The sequence below is a fragment of the Haliotis asinina genome, chromosome 3, assembly GCF_037392515.1.
Source record: "Haliotis asinina isolate JCU_RB_2024 chromosome 3, JCU_Hal_asi_v2, whole genome shotgun sequence".
NCBI classification, from domain to species: domain Eukaryota; kingdom Metazoa; phylum Mollusca; class Gastropoda; order Lepetellida; family Haliotidae; genus Haliotis; species Haliotis asinina.
The window spans coordinates 37,629,246-37,648,718 of NC_090282.1; the positions used below are offsets into that span (position 1 = coordinate 37,629,246).

The following is a 19,473-nucleotide window of genomic DNA, read 5'->3' on the forward strand; positions in this document are numbered from 1 at the left end:
CTTTTCACAAAGCTCTTGTAAGCCTGAGATCTTTTAACTTTTCTTGTAGCATTCATACCTCCTATACTGAACACAGGAAGTAGGAATACTACAAGAAAAGTTACGAGACCTAAGGCCTACAAGAGTTTTGTGAAAGGGGCCCCAGGTGGTTAAAGTGCTTGCTCGTCACATCGTAGACCCAGGTCTGATTTCCCCACAGGGAACAATGTCTGAAGCCCATTTTAGGTGTTTCCCACCATTGTATTGCTGGAATATTGCTAAATGTGGTGTAAAACCCTACTCACTTACTCTGAATGACAGTGTTGAGGTTGCATGTATTCCAGGGCGCCAATCAGTAGGAACCTTCATGACCGTATCTTTCCTCTTTTCCTTATCAGTCTGAGCCTTAAGTCAGATTCCAGACTTTTGAGTGGCACTTGCTGCCACCCAGACATTTCAGTGTTAGCAGAACTATCTAAACACCATCTATTGGCAACAATGTAGTTGTTATCCTGTCTGCTCACAACCGTTTGGGGAAATGGCCACGAGACTTACTGGTCACCAATACCTTCAGATTTACATGCTACAGTGGATATCTGATAACCTTTTCACTAGGAATAATACATTCAGTACACACTAGGTGGGTTAGATGCGGGATAATTATGATTGGTTAGATTATTATCAGGTATTACCATTGTCAGAGAAAACAAGGGACCATGTTTAAGTGTTATCATCAGACGACGATCCAAGAAGTTTTGGACATTTATACAGGGATTCGTTTGGGGAATATAGAGATTCAGCATGTGATTGGCTCCACTTTTTCCATGGTTGCGGTTGAATTTCTGCCTGCATGCGTGGGATCAGTTCCTACCTGCTCGCATGGACCATTGTTCTTGCTGTCGACCCCTGCCAGATCAAGGCTTCATTATCTACATGCATCAGTTGTTCATGTCGAAATTTCATAATTCTAAGCATCCATCTTCTTTGCTGCAGGAGGTAGAGGTAGAGATATGATGTGATGTGCTGCAGGAGGTAGAGGTAGAGATATGATGTGATGTGCTGCAGGAGGTAGAGGTAGAGATATGATGTGATGTGCTGCAGGAAGTAGAGGTAGAGATATGATGTGATGTGCTGCAGGAGGTAGAGGTAGAGATATGATGTGATGTGCTGCAGGAGGTAGAGGTAGAGATATGATGTGATGTGCTGCAGGAGGTAGAGGTAGAGATATGATATGATGTGCTGCAGAAGGTAGAGGTAGAGATATGATGTGATGTGCTGCAGGATGGTTAGAAACTGTTTTCTTGCCATGGCCTTACAGCCTCCACTATATGTCCAAGGCAAATTTCTGTATTTATGTCTAGTAAGCTCTTCTAATTATACTGCATACACTGACACTTAAATCTACCAGAAATGATCAGGTTTGTAGACACAAAAGTTTGTTGGCACAGACTGGCATGAAATTGAATACTCCTGAGCAAGAGACAGACAGAAGTTTTCATGCTTGTTTGCCGTTGAAAGTGCAGCCGTAGCTCTGGACTCAGATTTCCTGTACAAACTGATAAAACTCTCTCTTGTGCTGGAAAATGCCGCATTGTGGTTAAGTTGTCTCAACAATGCTGTGTGTTCTGGCAAACTGATGTGATAAATGTTTTTAAATATGTCCCTGTATTGTGGCAGACGTGGGGAGTCCATGTTAGAATTATCTTCAACAATCCATGTTTGTTGTGGCGGCATCAAAACTGGATCAGGCTGACAGGAACAGCAAATTTGTACTGCAGTGGACTGAATCATTTTCACCAAATAATCACCAGATAGCTCTCATCTGGACTGGATTGTGTTAAGGCCACCATCAGATGGCTTCAATGGCTCTAAGGATTTGAGTAAACAACAAAGAAATATCCACTGTTGTATTTTACAAAAATCGTCTTGAATGTAACACTCCCAATATGATTTTAATACAGACTTGAAGATTTGTTGGATCCACTTTTTACAGTGTGTGTGACTCAACTTATAAGCATGGTAAGTGAGCAGTGAGGTAGCCCAGTGTGTAAAGTGTTTGCCAATGTGCCAGGTTTGATTCTCCACTTGGGTTCAATGTCTGAAGCTCATTTCTCTCACTCACATACTAAGCTGTAAGCAGTGAGCTAAGAAAAATAACAGATCTTTCCATGTTAAACCTATTCGGTATCTAAACTAGCAGTGAAGGCAGTACTGAATCTTTGATCTCATGATACATTACAATTTTCGTGAGTGAGTGAGTATATGACGGTGGTCTGTAAATAATCAAGTCTGGACCAGATAATCCAGTGATCAACAACATGAGCATCGATCTGCACAATTGACATGTGCCAACCAAGTCAGTAAGCCTGACCACCCGATCCCGTTAGTCGCCTCTTACGATAAGCATTATATAAGTCGCCTTTTATGGCAAGAATGAATTTTCATGAAGAATTGTGGAAGGCAGGATAACATTATATGGATGAAAACTTCTTTATTACATATTACAGTGAAAGCAACATTTCAGTGTAGGCTCTAACAGTTATCAAGCAAGTGAACCTACGCCAGAAAGTCGCTGTCATTGTAATGGAGAACTTGTTCATCCATATATTGTTATTCTTGTTGCTGCTCCAACTTCTAAAATGCCTCTCAAAGAATTTAAGATTTGCATGATTATAAGCTAGATGTATGTCCTCAAAGTCAAATCCTCTGAAGGATTCATACAGAAATATTTAGGAAATGCTGACATCCATGTACAGTAAGGACATTTGCAGCTGACACCACAATATTCATGGTTCTACATCATACACAGCATAACATGCAACATCTTGGAATTTCTGACTAAGATTGGCAGGGCAGCAAAACATTGCATGACATCTGTCGTGAGCTCAGGATTTCCACATCAATGAGGGTGTCAATGGAGGTGCTCTCAAGTCAAAAACATTTACCACAACTGAAGAGTTTATTTCACAATTCTGAAATATGTAACAACTCTTTGTTCAAATTCTTTGTAAGCTGGTGCCAACTCTGTATCAGACTATTTTGAAGCAGATGGATAAGATTAGGTGAAAATCATAGCTCCACGAATTTTGTTAAGCCTGGGCCTGCTCATTCAATGCTTCTGTTTCCCATTACTCATTCATAGAACCACACTCGATCAATTGCTATCATCAGATTGGCTTTGTAGATAGCTCAAGGAAGAGGACCATGGCTCAGAAAATTGAATAGATATCATTGCTGTCAGTAACAAAAGCACGATTTGCCAAGAATGAGCTGTGTCTTCTAGTCTCTTATCACCATTGCTATATAGCACTTTGCCTTATCATGGTCGTAGTAAGAGACAAGGGACATATTGTACCAACATTAATATACATGTACTTGGGATCATAGTGGCTAGTTGAAGATATGTTAAAGACTTGCACCCAGGAGCAGTGTCTCGGAACATGTTTTGTGTTCACGTGATGCAAATACATGTCAGAGCAGTGCCTTGCTTTGCTGGTGTCTGAAAGATTTGAATTATGGCTGTTGAAGTGGCAGCTAGTTGAATATAGATGCGTCATGCGTACTGAAACACTGAATTGTAGGTTTCACGTGGAAATAGATGTGGACTGTGTGTTGAACACTTTCGTAAACAGTGTTCAGACTATTATTAATTTGTATTCATGTAAGGCACCATTGTGAAGGATGAGATGAATGGGAAAAGCACATTGTTGTCAAAATTTTGCAAGTTTGGGAATTTTTTAGATTTTTTTTTACCTTTCTTTTTTTATCACTTTCAAAGTTGGCACACTGGTGTGATAGGTGGAAATGGGTTAATTCAATTCGATCAGTGAAGAAAAGATCAATTGCCAGAATAAGAGTTTAAAATCAAGGACCAAAAGTGAATTGCTTTCACCTGAGAATGAGATGGGGTCATTCAGGTCTTGGGAGGTGAGGGGAAAGTTTGAAGGTTCCATTATGAAGGTGTACCCTGGTATCAGAAACATTTGGTTTGTTGTGGAGATGTGAAGATTGATCACTGCTGAAGTCTTTGTAGCTGAACTGAAAGAATAAATTGAAAGAAGAATTAGAAATGATTATCAATTGTGAAAAAAAGACTTATTTTCAATTAATCAGAATTTTGTTGTTTTCATATAACACACATGAATAGAGCAAACTAATCATTAAATTTGACAAATATTCACAAATTGACATGCTCCCAACAGCATGAAGGTATGTGCACTGTAAAATTTTAACCACTTTTATTGTTTAAATACAATTCCAGTGTCTTTCTTGCATGCATGCATTTCATTGGTTGACAGTGTTAGTAATGAGAAATATTAATGAGAAAAAAACAAGGTGAAAACCCTTAATATTGGTGATTACATTAAAAACATATATATGTTGATTTTCATCGATAATCGTTCACCTCAGGTACTCCGATAATGGATAATGGATTCGGTTTCCCATTCCGAACACTAAGTTACAACTAGTACAGGAACAGGAGCAAACACTTGATCCATTAGGCTACTCCACACCTTCCGAAACTACTGTAGGTGAAATGATCTGATGTTATCAGTGTGTATGATCACACGATATTTGCGATGGAGTACAACTAATTGCTTGGCAACATCTGGGTTTTTCGACCATCCCACCTGCTGCATGCCATCAATACACCTTGTCAGGTTGACCTGACAGATTGATTGACAGCTGATCAGCCTGGTATATTATTATCTGTAAAACATCATAACTAGCAACATGATTCATACATACTCAAAGCAGAGGGTGGTGTGATAGTGGTTAAAGCATTGGTTCGTCACACCAAAGACCTGGGTTTGATACCCCACACTGTTCCAGTATGTGAACCCGGGTTTCTTGGTGTCCCCCTCCATGATATTGCTGCAATATTTCTAAAGCTGTTTAAAACCATACCCACACATATACTCAAAGCAGTGAGACGAAGAGTTGCAGCCACTGTAAACTAAATATTTCAGACACTGACTGAATGTATGGACCAGTCCTTAATTTGGAATTGTCTACCCACCAAACAGCAATATTTAACAGTTGTTCATGGTAAATTTCATACATATTCAAGGTTAAAACCCTGTTAGAATATGTCCACAAAGTGGTATTCACTTGTTGCTTGGTGATACAGGGTTTTACGCAGAGTTTTACACAGGGTTTTACACAAGGTTTCTGAAAAGAAAGTCTTGGTGAATCTCAATATTTGTTTTGTGGAGTCATCTTCAGTATTTAGGAGTTACAAAAAATTAAGTCTGATATATTTGTGTGTATCAAAAAGGAGGAGTTTTTCCCCAAACAATTGTTGTTTTGCATTTATTGCCTATTATATGTTTTATATTGTATATTTTTCACTGTTCAGTTCAGTCATAACAAACTCCTGTATACTGAACGGACAATCATGCTTGTTATTTATTCAGTGTAATGTACTTTTATTAACATGAACTGTAAGAAATATCTAAATTAATGAAAACCTTGTGAAAACTATTTTTGTTAGCCTGTCAGATCGTGTTCATTGAACTGAATTCTGCGAATCACTCATACAAACTGCATTGAGCTTGACTCGTATGACTCTATTTTGAGAGTCTATTGCCAAATTGTAGGGTCAAATGTGCAGAGAGAATCTTGCCAAGGCTAAATTTTTCCATGAAAGTTTTGTATTTGGATATTCTTTCACCAAGGACAGTTTCAGCTGGGCGTAAGTTTTCCCACCTAGGTGAAAGTTTCTCCCTGTTTAAATTAGGATATTTTGCTCTGTTTTGGGGTGAGATTGTGTGTGTGGCCCATTTCTGGTGTTCCCTTTCATGGTATTGCTGAAATATTACTAAAAGCGGCAGAAAACCATACTCACTCCTCTGGGAGCTTGTATGTGCATGGGTTATTCATATGATGAACAGAGGGGGCTCATTTCCTGACACGGCTAATGACAAGCATGATTTGTGTATCTCGGTCATCTGGGTGTGGATATGAAGTATTGTTAGCATTCAGTCCACTGCTAACTGTCGGAGCGGATGGTCTTTGAATCTGAACTTGAATATGGATGTGACATGTGTACTAAAACACTGTGAAAGGTTGGTTGAATTTGGAATAAGATGTGGCCTGCGTATTGAACACATTTGTAAACAGTGCTAGTTAAGACTGTTATCATAAATTCGTATTCATGTGAGGCACCACAATGAAGGATGAGATGCGTGACAATTCACATTTTGTCAAAATTTTGCAAGTTTGGGAATTTTAAAAATTAATTTTCTTTTGACCTTTCTTTTGCTGCCAATTGCAAAGCTGGCATGCTAGTGTGATCAAGGGGAAATGGTTCGATAAGTTATTTGAAAAAAGTATAATTTGGACAGTATTGTGAGAAAATATGAGTACACTAGGAAAGACCAAAAGTGAATTGTTGTATGTTTTTGGCGACATTTCTTCAGAAAGTTGTCTCACTCTCAACTAGGTGGGAAACATAGCCCCTGTAAATGTATAAAATCTGTCAGAATTTGCAGCCTCTCAATGGTTCACTAACAAGAAAGTTTACCTGAGTTGGGTTTAGTCAGATCTTGACAGGGAGAGGTGTAACCACTCTTTGAAGGTGCTATAATAAAGGTTTAGCCACCCAAAGCCACCCAGGTAGGAGATTAAAACTGAAGAAATTTCCATTAGACACCAACATTAATTGGGTTGGCTCTCACATCTGAGTCGGTTGATGGTGTAGCCTGGTGGTTAAACTATTCAATATCATACCAGATATTTTGGTTCGATTCCGTTCATGGGAGTTATTTGCAAAGCCCTCTTCTTAGCCCTTCGCTGTGATATTACTGGAATGTTTCTAAGAGAGCAGAAAATCTTAGTAGTTCACTCACGCTGACATAAAACCGACATTATGATATAAAACTTAGCTAATCTTGTTTGAGTAGCATTTGAGAAGTTGAGGTGTACAAATAGGACAAATTGTATGGATAACAACTTCTTTATTGCGTGATTGCGACGTGTCGGTGCAGATTCTTGTACCGTTGTCAAGCAGGAATGACTGCTTGACAACGGTACAAGAATGACTGCTTGACAACGGTACAAGAATCTGCACCAAAATGTCGCAATCACGCAATAAAGAAGTTGTTATCCATACAATTTGTCCTATTAGCTAATCTGTTCAATCTGTTGTAGAAGTCACTTCTGTGACTGCCATTGTTGAATCCTGTGTTGCTGTGTTTCAGACTCCACCTGCCAGTGCCTATGTTCTCTCGCCAAGAGTTCAGTATTTGGAGTATACTCAAGCAATGCATCGGAAAGGTCAGTCTCACAACCTTTTGATATGCTTGTCAGGCCCATTTTCACCAAGGCGTCTTCCTCAGACAGAGTTTTTCTAGCACTACACTTCTAGTATCTGTGATAAAGTATGGGACTTATGATCATCTGGGTGCCAAGGTGGTCAGTCAGAGTTTTTCTAGCACTACACTTCTAGTGTCTATGATAAAGTATGGGACTTACGATCATCTGGGTGCCAAGGTGGTTTTGGACAAGTAGACCTTTAGCCCATTCCTCTGAGTAATCTTAGCACTTTGTCAGCAGAAAAGTAAGTTACAGAGTTGGAACCTCAAGGCTCAAATAACTTTGAAGAAGGAGATCTGGGACCTGTTTCACAAAGCTACCACAGCCCTACGACTGTCCTATATCCTATTCTGCAACATAGATTTATGACAGTCGTAGCTGCCATGATAGCTTTGTGAAATTGGGCCCTACTGAAGTGCTTTTGTAATGTATGCACTGTAATCATCCATTAAGGTTACTGCAGTAAAATGTGTTTGTAATTGTTTTGTTCCATTACCTCAAACATTTGAGTGTTTTGCTGAGTTATCTGCTTAAGACTGGTTGTCTAAGGCAGTTGCAAGATGGCTGAACATTTGATGACAGCTTTAAATTTTTAACATACCGATGATAATACAAACAATTATATTAGAGAGGATAGCATGAGCATCCATGCTGTTTGCGTAACTTTGGTTATAGTGGTGTGCCCTGGTTAGCAAAACTCAGAGTTCTGCCACTGCCTAAAACATATGATCATAGAACTGATAACAAGGATGTTTTCAATAAAGAAAAGAATTTTTTGTGTTTTTTTTTTTTTTTTTTTTTTGATTCTGTCAACTTGAATTCTGGAAAACAGGAAAATGGCTGGAAAGATAACCTGTTGTTTGTGTCCTTTATGAATGATTTGAAATGAAAAAGTGAAGACCTGTCTTTGGAACAATGGCTTTCAATCTGCAAGCCTCATAAAAAGTATTATTTTTAAATTCCACCTAAATGGACAACTTGGCTACATTCCAAGATAATGAAGGGTCATCAGTGTGGCCATTCTGGGCCCCATAACTAGTCATTGCCATTTATCGTTCTGTTCAACGTCGCACTCGGCAGTATTCCACTAATATTCCATTGAAAAAAGTATTGGATATTGAATTTACAAGACCGATGAAATACAAACGATGAAACCAAGAAGGAAACATATGATGAAGAGAAATTAAGGGAAAATGTGACAATTTATTCCATTCCTTTGGAAAGGTTTGATCTCTATGGATATATAGTACTTTTTCTCATATGCATTGTCATTGGCTAGTGGTGCTGCAAAACTTGGTAGATATATCAATCAGAACCTAAAGTGGTGCCTTTTGCTATGTACAGGTTTTTGTGACTTACTATTTTCTCAGTTTCCATGGAAATGTTTCGGACATAGTCTCAAAATGGAGGGATGGGCTTTATTTCCTGAACAGAACTCAAAAAAACATTCAATATTTTTCTGCAAAACTTGGTAGATATATCAATCTGAACCTATAGTGATGCCTTTTGGTATTTACAGGTTTTTGTGATTTATTATTTTCTTGGTTTCCATGGAAATGTTTCAGACATAGTGTCAAAAGTGAGAGGTGCGTTTTGTTTCCGGAGCAGAACTCAAAAACCGTTCAATATTTTTCTGCAAAACTTGGTAGATATATCAGTCAGAAGCTGAAGTGGTGCCTTTTGCTATGTACAGGATCTTGTGATGTATTATTTTCTCGGTTTCCATGGAAACGTTTTGGACCTAGTCTGAAAAGTGAGAGGTGTGTTTTGTTTCCAGAGCAGAACTCAAAAACTTGTATCTGTGAGTAGAACTTGTTAGATATGTGTGGCAGACCCCAAAGTGGTGCCTTTTGGTTTTTAAAGGTTTTTGTGATGTATTATTTTCTTGGTTTCCATGGAAACGTTTCAGACTTAGTCTCAAAATGGAGGGTTAGGCTTCGTTCCCAGAGCACAAACCAAACCATTTCATATCTTTCAACAGATCGTGGCAGATATATGAGACAGATCTTGAAATTGTGACTTTGCTGGTTACAGATATATGGCATTTATAATTTTCATGAATTCCAAAGAAACAATTCAAACAGTCTGAAAAAACAATGAGTAACTTTCTGATTATTTGTCCTTTCAAACATGTGGGGGCCGGGGGGGATATGTCATCTTCTGATGACTCTTGTTTTAATTGTATTTGATGGCAGTCAGTATGCAATCAAGACTTTACATCACAACCTTCAGTCCATGCAGTCAACAAGTCTAACCATCTGATCTTGTTTGTTACATCTTCCGACAGTCGTTGGTTGTATGATTTTTATGACAGGTATTTAAATGTATCGGATGGACAGGTTTGCCTACTTGTCATTTAATATTTGTGGCATGGATACTTGCTTCTATCAGTCACTGATTTGTCTGGTACTGTCACTGAAATATTACTGGGGCAATAATTCAAATAAACCTAACAAATCTCTTCCCTTTATATGTATGAAAAGAAACCCAGTACTATATTCATTTGTACTGTCTGATAAACAAGTGTTTGAAATTTCAAAATTGGTAGACATTGTGCCACCATGGTACATAACTGGAATGGATGTCACACAATAGGAAAGCTTAGTGATCTGAACAGCACACACTTTGAGTGAGCTTAGATTTACATCACACTCAGCAATATTCCAGCTATGTGGCGGTGGTCTGTAAATAATCAAATCAGGATCAGCAACATTTCAATTAGGTGCATACTTTGTTGTGCTAGTTAGATAGAAAATGTGGAAATGCAACTTATGTATAGTAATACAAGTGTCTGTCTTGCTCATAACACCATTTTCTTGATGCCACTTGAAGAAGTCAGTGGGGGTCAAAATGGAGGTCACCCTGACTGCTGAATAACCAATAGGCTGCCTCGAATGAACATGTAATTAAATGGGTGATTGGATGATCTTTACACTGTTGTGAGCAACTTCCCAGCTTTATGAAGCAACCTGGGAATAATCATTCCTGGGGCATGCAATCTACTACTTAGTACATGTAGTGATGATGTACTGTGAGCTTTGATCCCCACCCCCTGCAGTGATCCCCACCCCACTTCCATGACAGTGACATACAGCTTCCAGAGTCAGACAAGTAGTCTACAGTCTGGCAGACTAAAGCTTAGTCTCTGAATATATGTAATTTTTATAGTAATAATAATCTCACTTGCTTAAATTAAAAGGAGCCTTGGTGACTGTGGTGAGATGTGAGATTCAGACTGAACCTGACGAAATCTAGACTTGCTTCATTTAAGGCTTTTTCATTGCCGTGAGGGCCTGAGAGTAGTGTTTGGAATTGGTTTGAAATCTCACAATTGATAATTGATAAAATACCTACAAGCAATCATCCCCCCCAAAAATTGGTTAACATTGTTTTCTAGATTGCATTTGCAAATTTCATATCCATTGTAAAATGATGCAACTTGCTACTTGATAACTAATATATCTTACACATAAACTTCCCAGAGTATTCAAGAAATATTCAGTCTTGACTTGTCAGTAAGTGAAGTGAGTTTTCCAAGAATTCAGCATGTTTTTAGGCCCCAACAATGTCCAAGATATGTTTCATCGTCAAATGTTTCAAACTTTGTTACTTTGTTAATTTGTTACTTTGTTACTGTGACAACCTCGTTTGTGTTCGATTGTGAGAAACTGTGATCTGTTGCTTGGTTGTTTGGCCACTGCGACCAATCGTCGATTATTTCGGTTAATCAAAACACCACTGCATGGTCTCTAGATGATAATTTTCCCTGAGGTTTACAACGTGTATGGGTACTGTTCTGTCCCAGATTCCCAGGATGTTTTCAATTTAAGGGTAACCTTGAGGCATTGTGTAAAGACAAAGTTGTTTTTGTTAATCATTGTACTCAACAAGAGCTTTTATTAGTTATCAAAGATCAGGAGGCCCTTCATTTTTTTTTCTTGTGCAATGAAATATTGATTAGAAATCATAATACAGGCCATTGACCTGACATGAATAGAACATTAGGAAATAAGATTATCATATTTCCAGAGTTCAACCTTTGATAGTAGGTATTGGAATATTGCCATGATTGTCTCTTGGATTGAATTAAAGCCCACGAAGGCATCGGCAGGTCAAGAGAGGATGGAAATTCAATAATAGATTTATTATATTCTAGTTTGTAATCAAACATGATTGGCTTAATTCTCTGTGAGGAGATATGCTGGCAGAAGGGGTTAGCAACAAGGCCTGTCTGTTGATGATGGCTTGGCTTGCAGTCACAGTTGCTGGCCCAATCTAGCAGCAAAACACACACTGCTACCACCAGGAGGGAGATTGGAATCAATAAACATTGATCAGTTCATGAATAGACCATTCCCAGAAATCTACTTCTAATTGCTTGATATTAAAGCACAACTTGAACTAACTGCATACAGGTACCATCAGAGAACAAATGACAGAGCGATGGTGGAGATTTGGGTGAAAAAACCCTTGTAATGCTCCAGTAGAAGATGCTTCAAAACCAGGTTACTGGGTCAACGGTTCCGTGATATATCAGCCAGTGCTTCAGTGGATTCCGTGTAATTGGACTGCATGTGTACTAGTTCTCATTTTTTATTGGTGTTCAATGGGCAGTCCGACTGTTTTTATTGCTGTGTACATGGCCAGGAGCAGTAATGATGAAAAGGGCAGTTGGTTTTATCATGATTTCAAAACTAAAATCTTTATCCATGGATCATGTCATGACAGATAGAAAAGAACATAACTATGAGTTTCCATTGTCATTTAGCTTTATGGTGTGTACATTACTACTCTACTAAACTGATTATGACATTCATTAATGTTGTTTGAGCTCCTTTTGCAAACATCAAAATGATTCAGTTGAACTTTTGTAATAAGTCTACTCACGGGGTCAAAAGCGTCTTGCTTCTGTAAAATATAGTTTGGTTGATGTTTTTAGTACTGTAGAAGATTAGAGGTAGAAAAGTATGAATTGGTGACATATTTTCAATGTTTGAAGTTTTCTTACAGTATAAGCTGAATGTGGACTTTTCATGGCACATATGTTTTCAACCAAATAACAAATGAACAACCACTTGTTCTATGGAAACCCTTTAGGCTTCCATGTATTTTCATGATTGTTTCATGGAATTTTAGTTAATTTCTTTCTTACAACAAGCATTGATCATGTAACAGCACTACTAATGATAACATAATCCCAATCAGTATCAGAAATGTGACATGGGGCATGCCTGCAGGATGTGTTTAACACAGAGGATATTTTTGCACCAAGGTCAAATACTTTTTGCAGTCCTCCACAATGAAGGTTGGAGGGTTCTTCAGTTTGGAAATGTTCAGAAATCATTAGTGCACGGAAGATAAACATTTTGTGTCAGTCTTCCTTTTGTAAGTGGTCCGTCTTTCAAGTCAGTAGTCTTGAGGAATTACAGATTTAAAAATGTCCTAGTTTTGAACCGTGTTCATTTTGTGTCAGTTGAAGTTAGGGACTCATGTAGTGATGGTCTAGGGATAAATGTAGTCTTGATTGATGGGACATGGTTTACCTTGCCTCATAATTACTGCTCCCATCTCCTCACATTGACAAGCGCTTGTTGTAAGAGGCAACTGAAATGACCACAGTTGGTCTTAATGACTGGACATCATGGCTAGAACTTGGATGGGTTACCGCCCTGGAAGATGCTTTAGGATGTGGCCTAGATGGTTTGGCTTGTCCTCCACGTAGTGTATCCATACTTTCGTTAATATGATTCCTTGTTGTGGTGAAAGTCTGTCACTTATTTGGTCATTTCTATGATATTAAAATGAGGCTGTTTGATGTAACTGAAATTGGATTATTGTTAAATGCAGTGTAAAACTCAAACACATGTTAATTCCTAATCCCTCACCTCCTTTCCTGACTCCCTCCTCTATATATGTATATATATTCAAAACGTCTGCTTGAAATAACAATGAAGGAATAAGATCCTGCAGATGATTGATGGTAGTTTTGACTTTAAAACCCCAGATTTGCCTAGAGAGAAGTCTACACCATCATTAATCCCAGTGGAGTCTAGACAAACCTAATGCCTGTTATATAGATGTAGTCTTATGGTCATCCACTATATCCTCAGGGCTTGCATTTCAGCAAACCTATGCTAAACCCTGGATACATTTCTAGGACTAGCTTGATCTCAAGTTACTTGGCCTTTATTTTTCACATAAAAATGTTCTCCCTATGAAAAGATACAAACATCAAGGTAAGGCCAAAAGAAATGGTAAGGACTTGCACTGCCAGTTTCTAAGGTCATGAAGACATTCTTTTCTTCAGAGAGATTTTTATGGTTTTGTTTTGCATGTCAGTCAATTTTCTATGCTGAATATCTTGCCAAGTCTTTTGTAATCATTTGGTGGACTTGCTTGTGGATATTGCCAACCTAAAGATGATGTTGGTTTGTTCCTCATGTGATTGGTCGATTTAACTGAGTAGTGTAGCTAATCAAATGAATGTTGGTGAAAATCAAGGATGGTTCATCTGAGATCGCAAGAGTCATGGGAATATAGCCATGGATTTGTGTAGGTTTCCCTGGAGAATTAGGCAATGGAATAGTTCTGAAACAGTCTTCATGACCATAAGCTTGTCTGTAATAACTTGTATCTCCATAACGTTTCTAATGTTGCAATGATGAATTGTACATTCAGTCTTTAATCTTTCACTGAAATGTCAGTTCATTTGTGTTCACATGGGCAGGTTGTTTTAGTATGTCTGCTGAGGTGAGCCAAAGCCATACTTAAGTTTTAGTTCCTAAAGCTGTTATGATGAATATAGGTTTCCCCTGATGAATTTGAAACTGGACGTGAAACACATCACTGTCTATAATTATATGTATAATAAAAAATATGGTGAACAGATATTCCAGTATAAGGTTGAGGTTTTTTTTGTTTCAGCTAGCTAAAACACTTCTGCAGGAAGTCTTAAACACTTATGTAGAAAATCTTGCACTTGCTTGGCTAACACTTGCAGTCTTGTAAATATAGCATATGATGCCAGAGTGAGGCATTCATATGCAGAAGAAAGTCCAGCAGTTCACAAAGTGAGCAGCAGACAATATTGATTGGAGGCCAGCTTCATCCAATATTGATGCTGTCTTCCATTGAAGAGTGAAGGGAGGCCAACTTGTCTATCATTTCGTACCCATGCAGAATGTCTGAAGTGAAAATGCAATTAGGTATAAAATTGTTATTTACATATCTGTATTAGTAGCAACACTGAGGAAAGTGTTGAGTCTTGTTTCAGATAATCTTGTCATGAGGACATTTTGATAGATGGGTTAGGATAGAGAAGTTTGAATATGAATGTGAAAATATGTAATGAGACTTTTGATGGGGATCATTTAGGAGATAAAATACAATCATACATATGATCAATGCTATCCAAGCTTCCTGTCTACAATCTTTATGGAATGTCAGTGTGAATGTGGATGTGTGGGATTCATCCTAGCCAGGGCAAGTCACAGTGAAGGCTTTTGTGGTTTGATTATATAGGGTCCAATAGTAGTGTCTTTAAGTCCCATTTAACCCTTATCGGAGTCTTTATTTTGTAAGTACCCAACCCATCCTATTTGAGGAACCAGGCAAAATCAGACTTGTTAAGAATTGGTCTTCAGCAATCCATGCTTGTATCCCACAGAGCTCCAGATAATGCATGTATTTGCATATTTTACTCAATAAAAATCACATTTCCTCAATTAATTACAAATCTGGGAGTACAAAAAATGCGTAAGAATCATTTTAAACGAATAGGCCTATAATACCTTGCATACTTTACTCGGTGAATTGAAATTTCTTGCGTATAATTGGTCAAGGCACCCAAACTCTGCAACAGTATTAGGAAATGGTAGGCGATGCCTATAGAAATTATACATATGCTATTATAGCTGTAGCCACTCTCTGAATGTATTTCTAAAAGGCACATGACTTCATGTTGAGTAATTAGAAATGGCTGCCAACTATTTGGCAACATAACACTTAATAACAACTTTTAGTCTGTTGAGAAGCATTTTTCTGTTTATATATTTATTAGAGTTAATTACCCAATAAGGACAAGAAGCTCTGTGTAAAAGAATTCAATTCTTGTAACTAGAGGGAGTATACAAAATGCTAGTTATTACGCAAAAAATGCAATTACTCATACATAAACAGACATGGGAGTAAATACCCAATTGCTTGAAAAATTATCTGGAGCTCTTGACCTCTGAAGGTCAAGAATAGAAATGTCTTCAGCAACCCAATGTGAAGTTTTCTGAGAAGAATATCCATGCAGGGCGATTTGTCCGGAAGTTTTGGCATACCATTTGACTGAACTGCTTGGTACATGTCATCATAGCCCAACAACATGCACTAATGTTCCTGGGCCGCTGCTTTGTCTGGCTGCACCATGTATAGACGTGGGTGATGTAGCTGGGATATTGACAGCTGATGTGACTATGATAGATTATAACGATGATTCATTGACTTCCTTCTAGCAGTGCTGTGATGGATTGTAAATGACCATAATTGATTTTGGAGAAAATGTTGTTTAATATCAAAGGTTTCTCTTAAATGTAAACCATTCATTATAGCATCCATATACATGATGGCACATGAATGCGTAAATGAATGTGTAATCCTTCACTGATTCAACAGTTTCAATTTTTAATTAACGTTTTTGGGGAATTTCATATCATGCAAAGTGTGATGAAGCATGACATTCCTTTATGGAATCGCTCTTAGTTTTAACTGATTCATGTGTTATTGATTATTTTAAAACGAACTAATTGTAATGGTGCACGGATCTATCATATAATCGGTTTATTGATTGTTTGACAATCAGAGTTCAATAATTAATAATTTTTAATCCATTTCTAAAGAATATCTCATGTCCTAAGACATATATTTTGTTACAAGTGATCGTGTAGCAGTCGTCTTAGCAGGTGGTCTTTTGTTCATAAATCCATACTTGTAGTCGACCATTTATTGATAATTGTTCGACAGAAGACATTGATAATCGATTATGGTATTAGAGGTTGATTCCCAACACTAACTAATTGTAACCAAAAGACTAATGATTTTTCATTCTTTCCAATTTGCTTATAGACGTATCCAAGCTGTATGGTTAAAGTTACTAGTGCTCTAAAGGCACACATATTCAAAATCCCAGTTCCACAATTTTTTTTTTATTATTTAACCAATGACAGATGTCAACATGCACCACTGCTTATCTTGACTGGAATACAGAAGTAAAGATACGATGTTTTGATTCACGAATAAACCAAACATTTCCAAAATGGAGAAGGATGTTATCAGTGAAAGTAGAAGCTGCTGCAAAAATTACAGGGAGTGAGTTTATTTTACGCCACACTCAGCAATATTGCTGCTATATGGCGATGGCCTGCAAATAATCATGTCTGAACCCGACAATCCTGTGATCAACAGCATGAGCATCAAACTAAGCTGTTGGAATACAATGATTTGTGTTGAGTGAGTTTGGTTCTATGCTACTTTTAGCAGTGATTCAGCAATATTAAAACTCGATTATTTACAGACCACCGCGATATAGCTGGGATATTGCTGAGGGCAGCATAAAACTAAACTCAACTCATCTCACACACTCACCTGTCTCACTCACTCACTCACTCACTCACACACTCACTCACACTCACCTCACACACTCACTCACTCACACACTCACCTCACTCACTCACTCACACACTCACCTCACTCACACACTCACTCACTCACTCACTCACTCACTCACTCACTAGTGGTTCCATTCAACAGTATAGACCAGATATTGACTGGTACTATGTGATTGGAACAAGTTAGTTTGAGGGCCTCTTGTACACACAAGAACTTTCCATTGAGAAATGCATATCCTATCACAGCCTGTTTTGACACATCTGAAGTACTTCCCATTAACCAAATGTGTGCAAATCATGACCAATACTACTGATCAAGATGTGTCATACAGAGTGTTTCATCTATCTTTAGCAATGTCTGAGCTGGTAAATGAAAATTGTTGTGATTTATTTTATTTGATATAAGACTGACAGATAATAATTGCTCTCCCTTACTCATTCACTCACTCACCCAAACTCACTCACTCACTCACTCTGATGAGGCATCGACTGTGTTTCTAACTTTTGGCCCAATGCCACTGCAAGCAGAATTCAAGGAAACCTCAGTACCTTTATTTCCTTGTAACCATAGTGACACAGAAGCATGTTGTCTGGTAATTACAGTTTATTTTGGCATTCATTAAACTGTTGTCTGGGAACTTGGTCTACACTAGTTGTTCATAAAGCAAATCCTGATAGTACAATCTTTGGTTCAAGGAAGACTTCTCGATATTGGAGTCTAACGACCAATGTCTTTCTTATCTGAATTGTTGCTGTTTATGGTACGCAATGCAGTACTTTTGATCATCAGATCTAACAGAAATTATAGTTAATGGAGAACCAAGGCTAAAATCTGATGTGTTTGCTGTCCAGAGACTAGTAAAAGTCAGGACGGACTGATCACATTATGACTGGATTTTATCACTTGAAGATCTGTACTAGAATTAGTCTTTAGGTACCCATATGAGGGAACTAATGAGATTGGGTTGACAGACTTTCTGACGTGGTTTACACATGTCATCGTATCCCAGTTTTGTAGAGCCATGCTCATGCCCTTAATCTCTGTTAATCACTGGATTGTCTCGTGCAGACTCGTAGTTATTTACAGATCACTGGAATGCTGTATAAAACTTCACTCACTGGTTATTGTGTAGATGGCAGTGCCATAGTCTGTAAGTTTACTGACAACAGAAAACTGAAACTAGTGTCCTTGTGGTATGTTTAAATGGTATACAAAAGTCAAATGTACGTGGAGTCCTTTATTTCAACTCACTGACGTACTTCAATCAAAGTTTTATGGGTACATTAGACAGCCATTTGTCAGGGGAATAAAAATGGCACCCTGCGATTACAGCAATTAGATTTGCAGTAAAATTACCTACAATTTGTATAAGTCAATGTTATCAGGAGAAGGTTCAATTAAACTGAACAATTAAAATTGCATTTGTTTCACCTGAAATATTAATCAGTCAGCTTCCGTGCATGTTGAAGCTGAAACGATCTTTGAATGAAGATGCAAACTTGGGGACAGTCCTGCTTGTCTTTGTGTTTAGGATTTGTAATGAGGACAAAGGAAAGACTGTTAACATTGACATTGAAAAGCTATGATGAACGTAAAGGAAGATCAATGTCACATCAGATGTTTAATTTGGCAGAAACATGAATCAAACAAATTTGTTTTCCAGAGGCCAACCAAATTATTTTTTTATGTTTTGTATCTCTCAGCTTCAGAGGAAGCAGACGGTCAGGTATGCAAGTGGGTGTGCATGTGTCCAAAGAAAATCAATGAGTGATACCCTAGTTTAAAATGCAGTTTTTTCTTCAAAAGATCATTTAGATGTGTTGTTGTTTTTTTTAAATAAATGTGCCCATATCTTTTGATGATTCAGTTAAACTTAAGACATTGCAACAATTATGTCATGTCTGTGTATTGTTTAATAAATCAGATGGGCAGTAGGGTGGCCTCGTTGTTAAAGTGCTCACTTTTCTTGGTGAAGACCCAGGATTTATTCCCCTCATGGTTGAAGCCCATTTCTGGTGTGCCATGATATTGTTGGAAGCAGTGTATCACCATACCCACTCACTAAATCAGTGAACACTAAACCTGTAATTTTGAGTGTAGGATTTCCAGAGTACCTGAGTATTATCAAAAAGACAAGAACAGTTCAGCTTCATTTGTCTTGGACCCATAAACCAACACACAAACTTTCTTGTCATCCAAATTAGGATTTCCTGGCATTCAATATGACCACTCCCATGTTATGCTGTGAGAATTGAGAATGCCACTGATAAACAGTTTGTTAGGGTGCAAATACAGGTTTTAAGTAATTTCAGTTGGTTGAATTTATCTTAGTTCCATAAAATGCATCACCGGGTGTATTGTCTTTATAACTGTAGTCGTGCCAGGGACAGTGTATTATTCATCAGTGCCTTTTCAATATTTACACATGCCATTGTACTCACTTTCAATAACTTTGCTTTTTGATCAAGAATAAAACTAATAACTTGTATCTGAGGAGAGCAAAAATCTTCACACTCTGAATTT

General features: G+C 37.8%; 1 protein-coding gene across 1 annotated transcript in view; it reads left to right on the top strand.

Annotated features, from left to right (window-relative positions):
* Window positions 1-19,473, top strand: part of LOC137277946 (oxysterol-binding protein-related protein 1-like) — a 94,450-nt gene that overhangs the window by 60,863 nt on the left and 14,114 nt on the right. Inside the window, exon 17 of the mRNA XM_067809960.1 lies at window positions 7,182-7,257. Within this exon, the coding sequence (XP_067666061.1) occupies window positions 7,182-7,257 (76 nt within the window). The remainder of the gene's footprint in view (window positions 1-7,181; window positions 7,258-19,473) is intronic.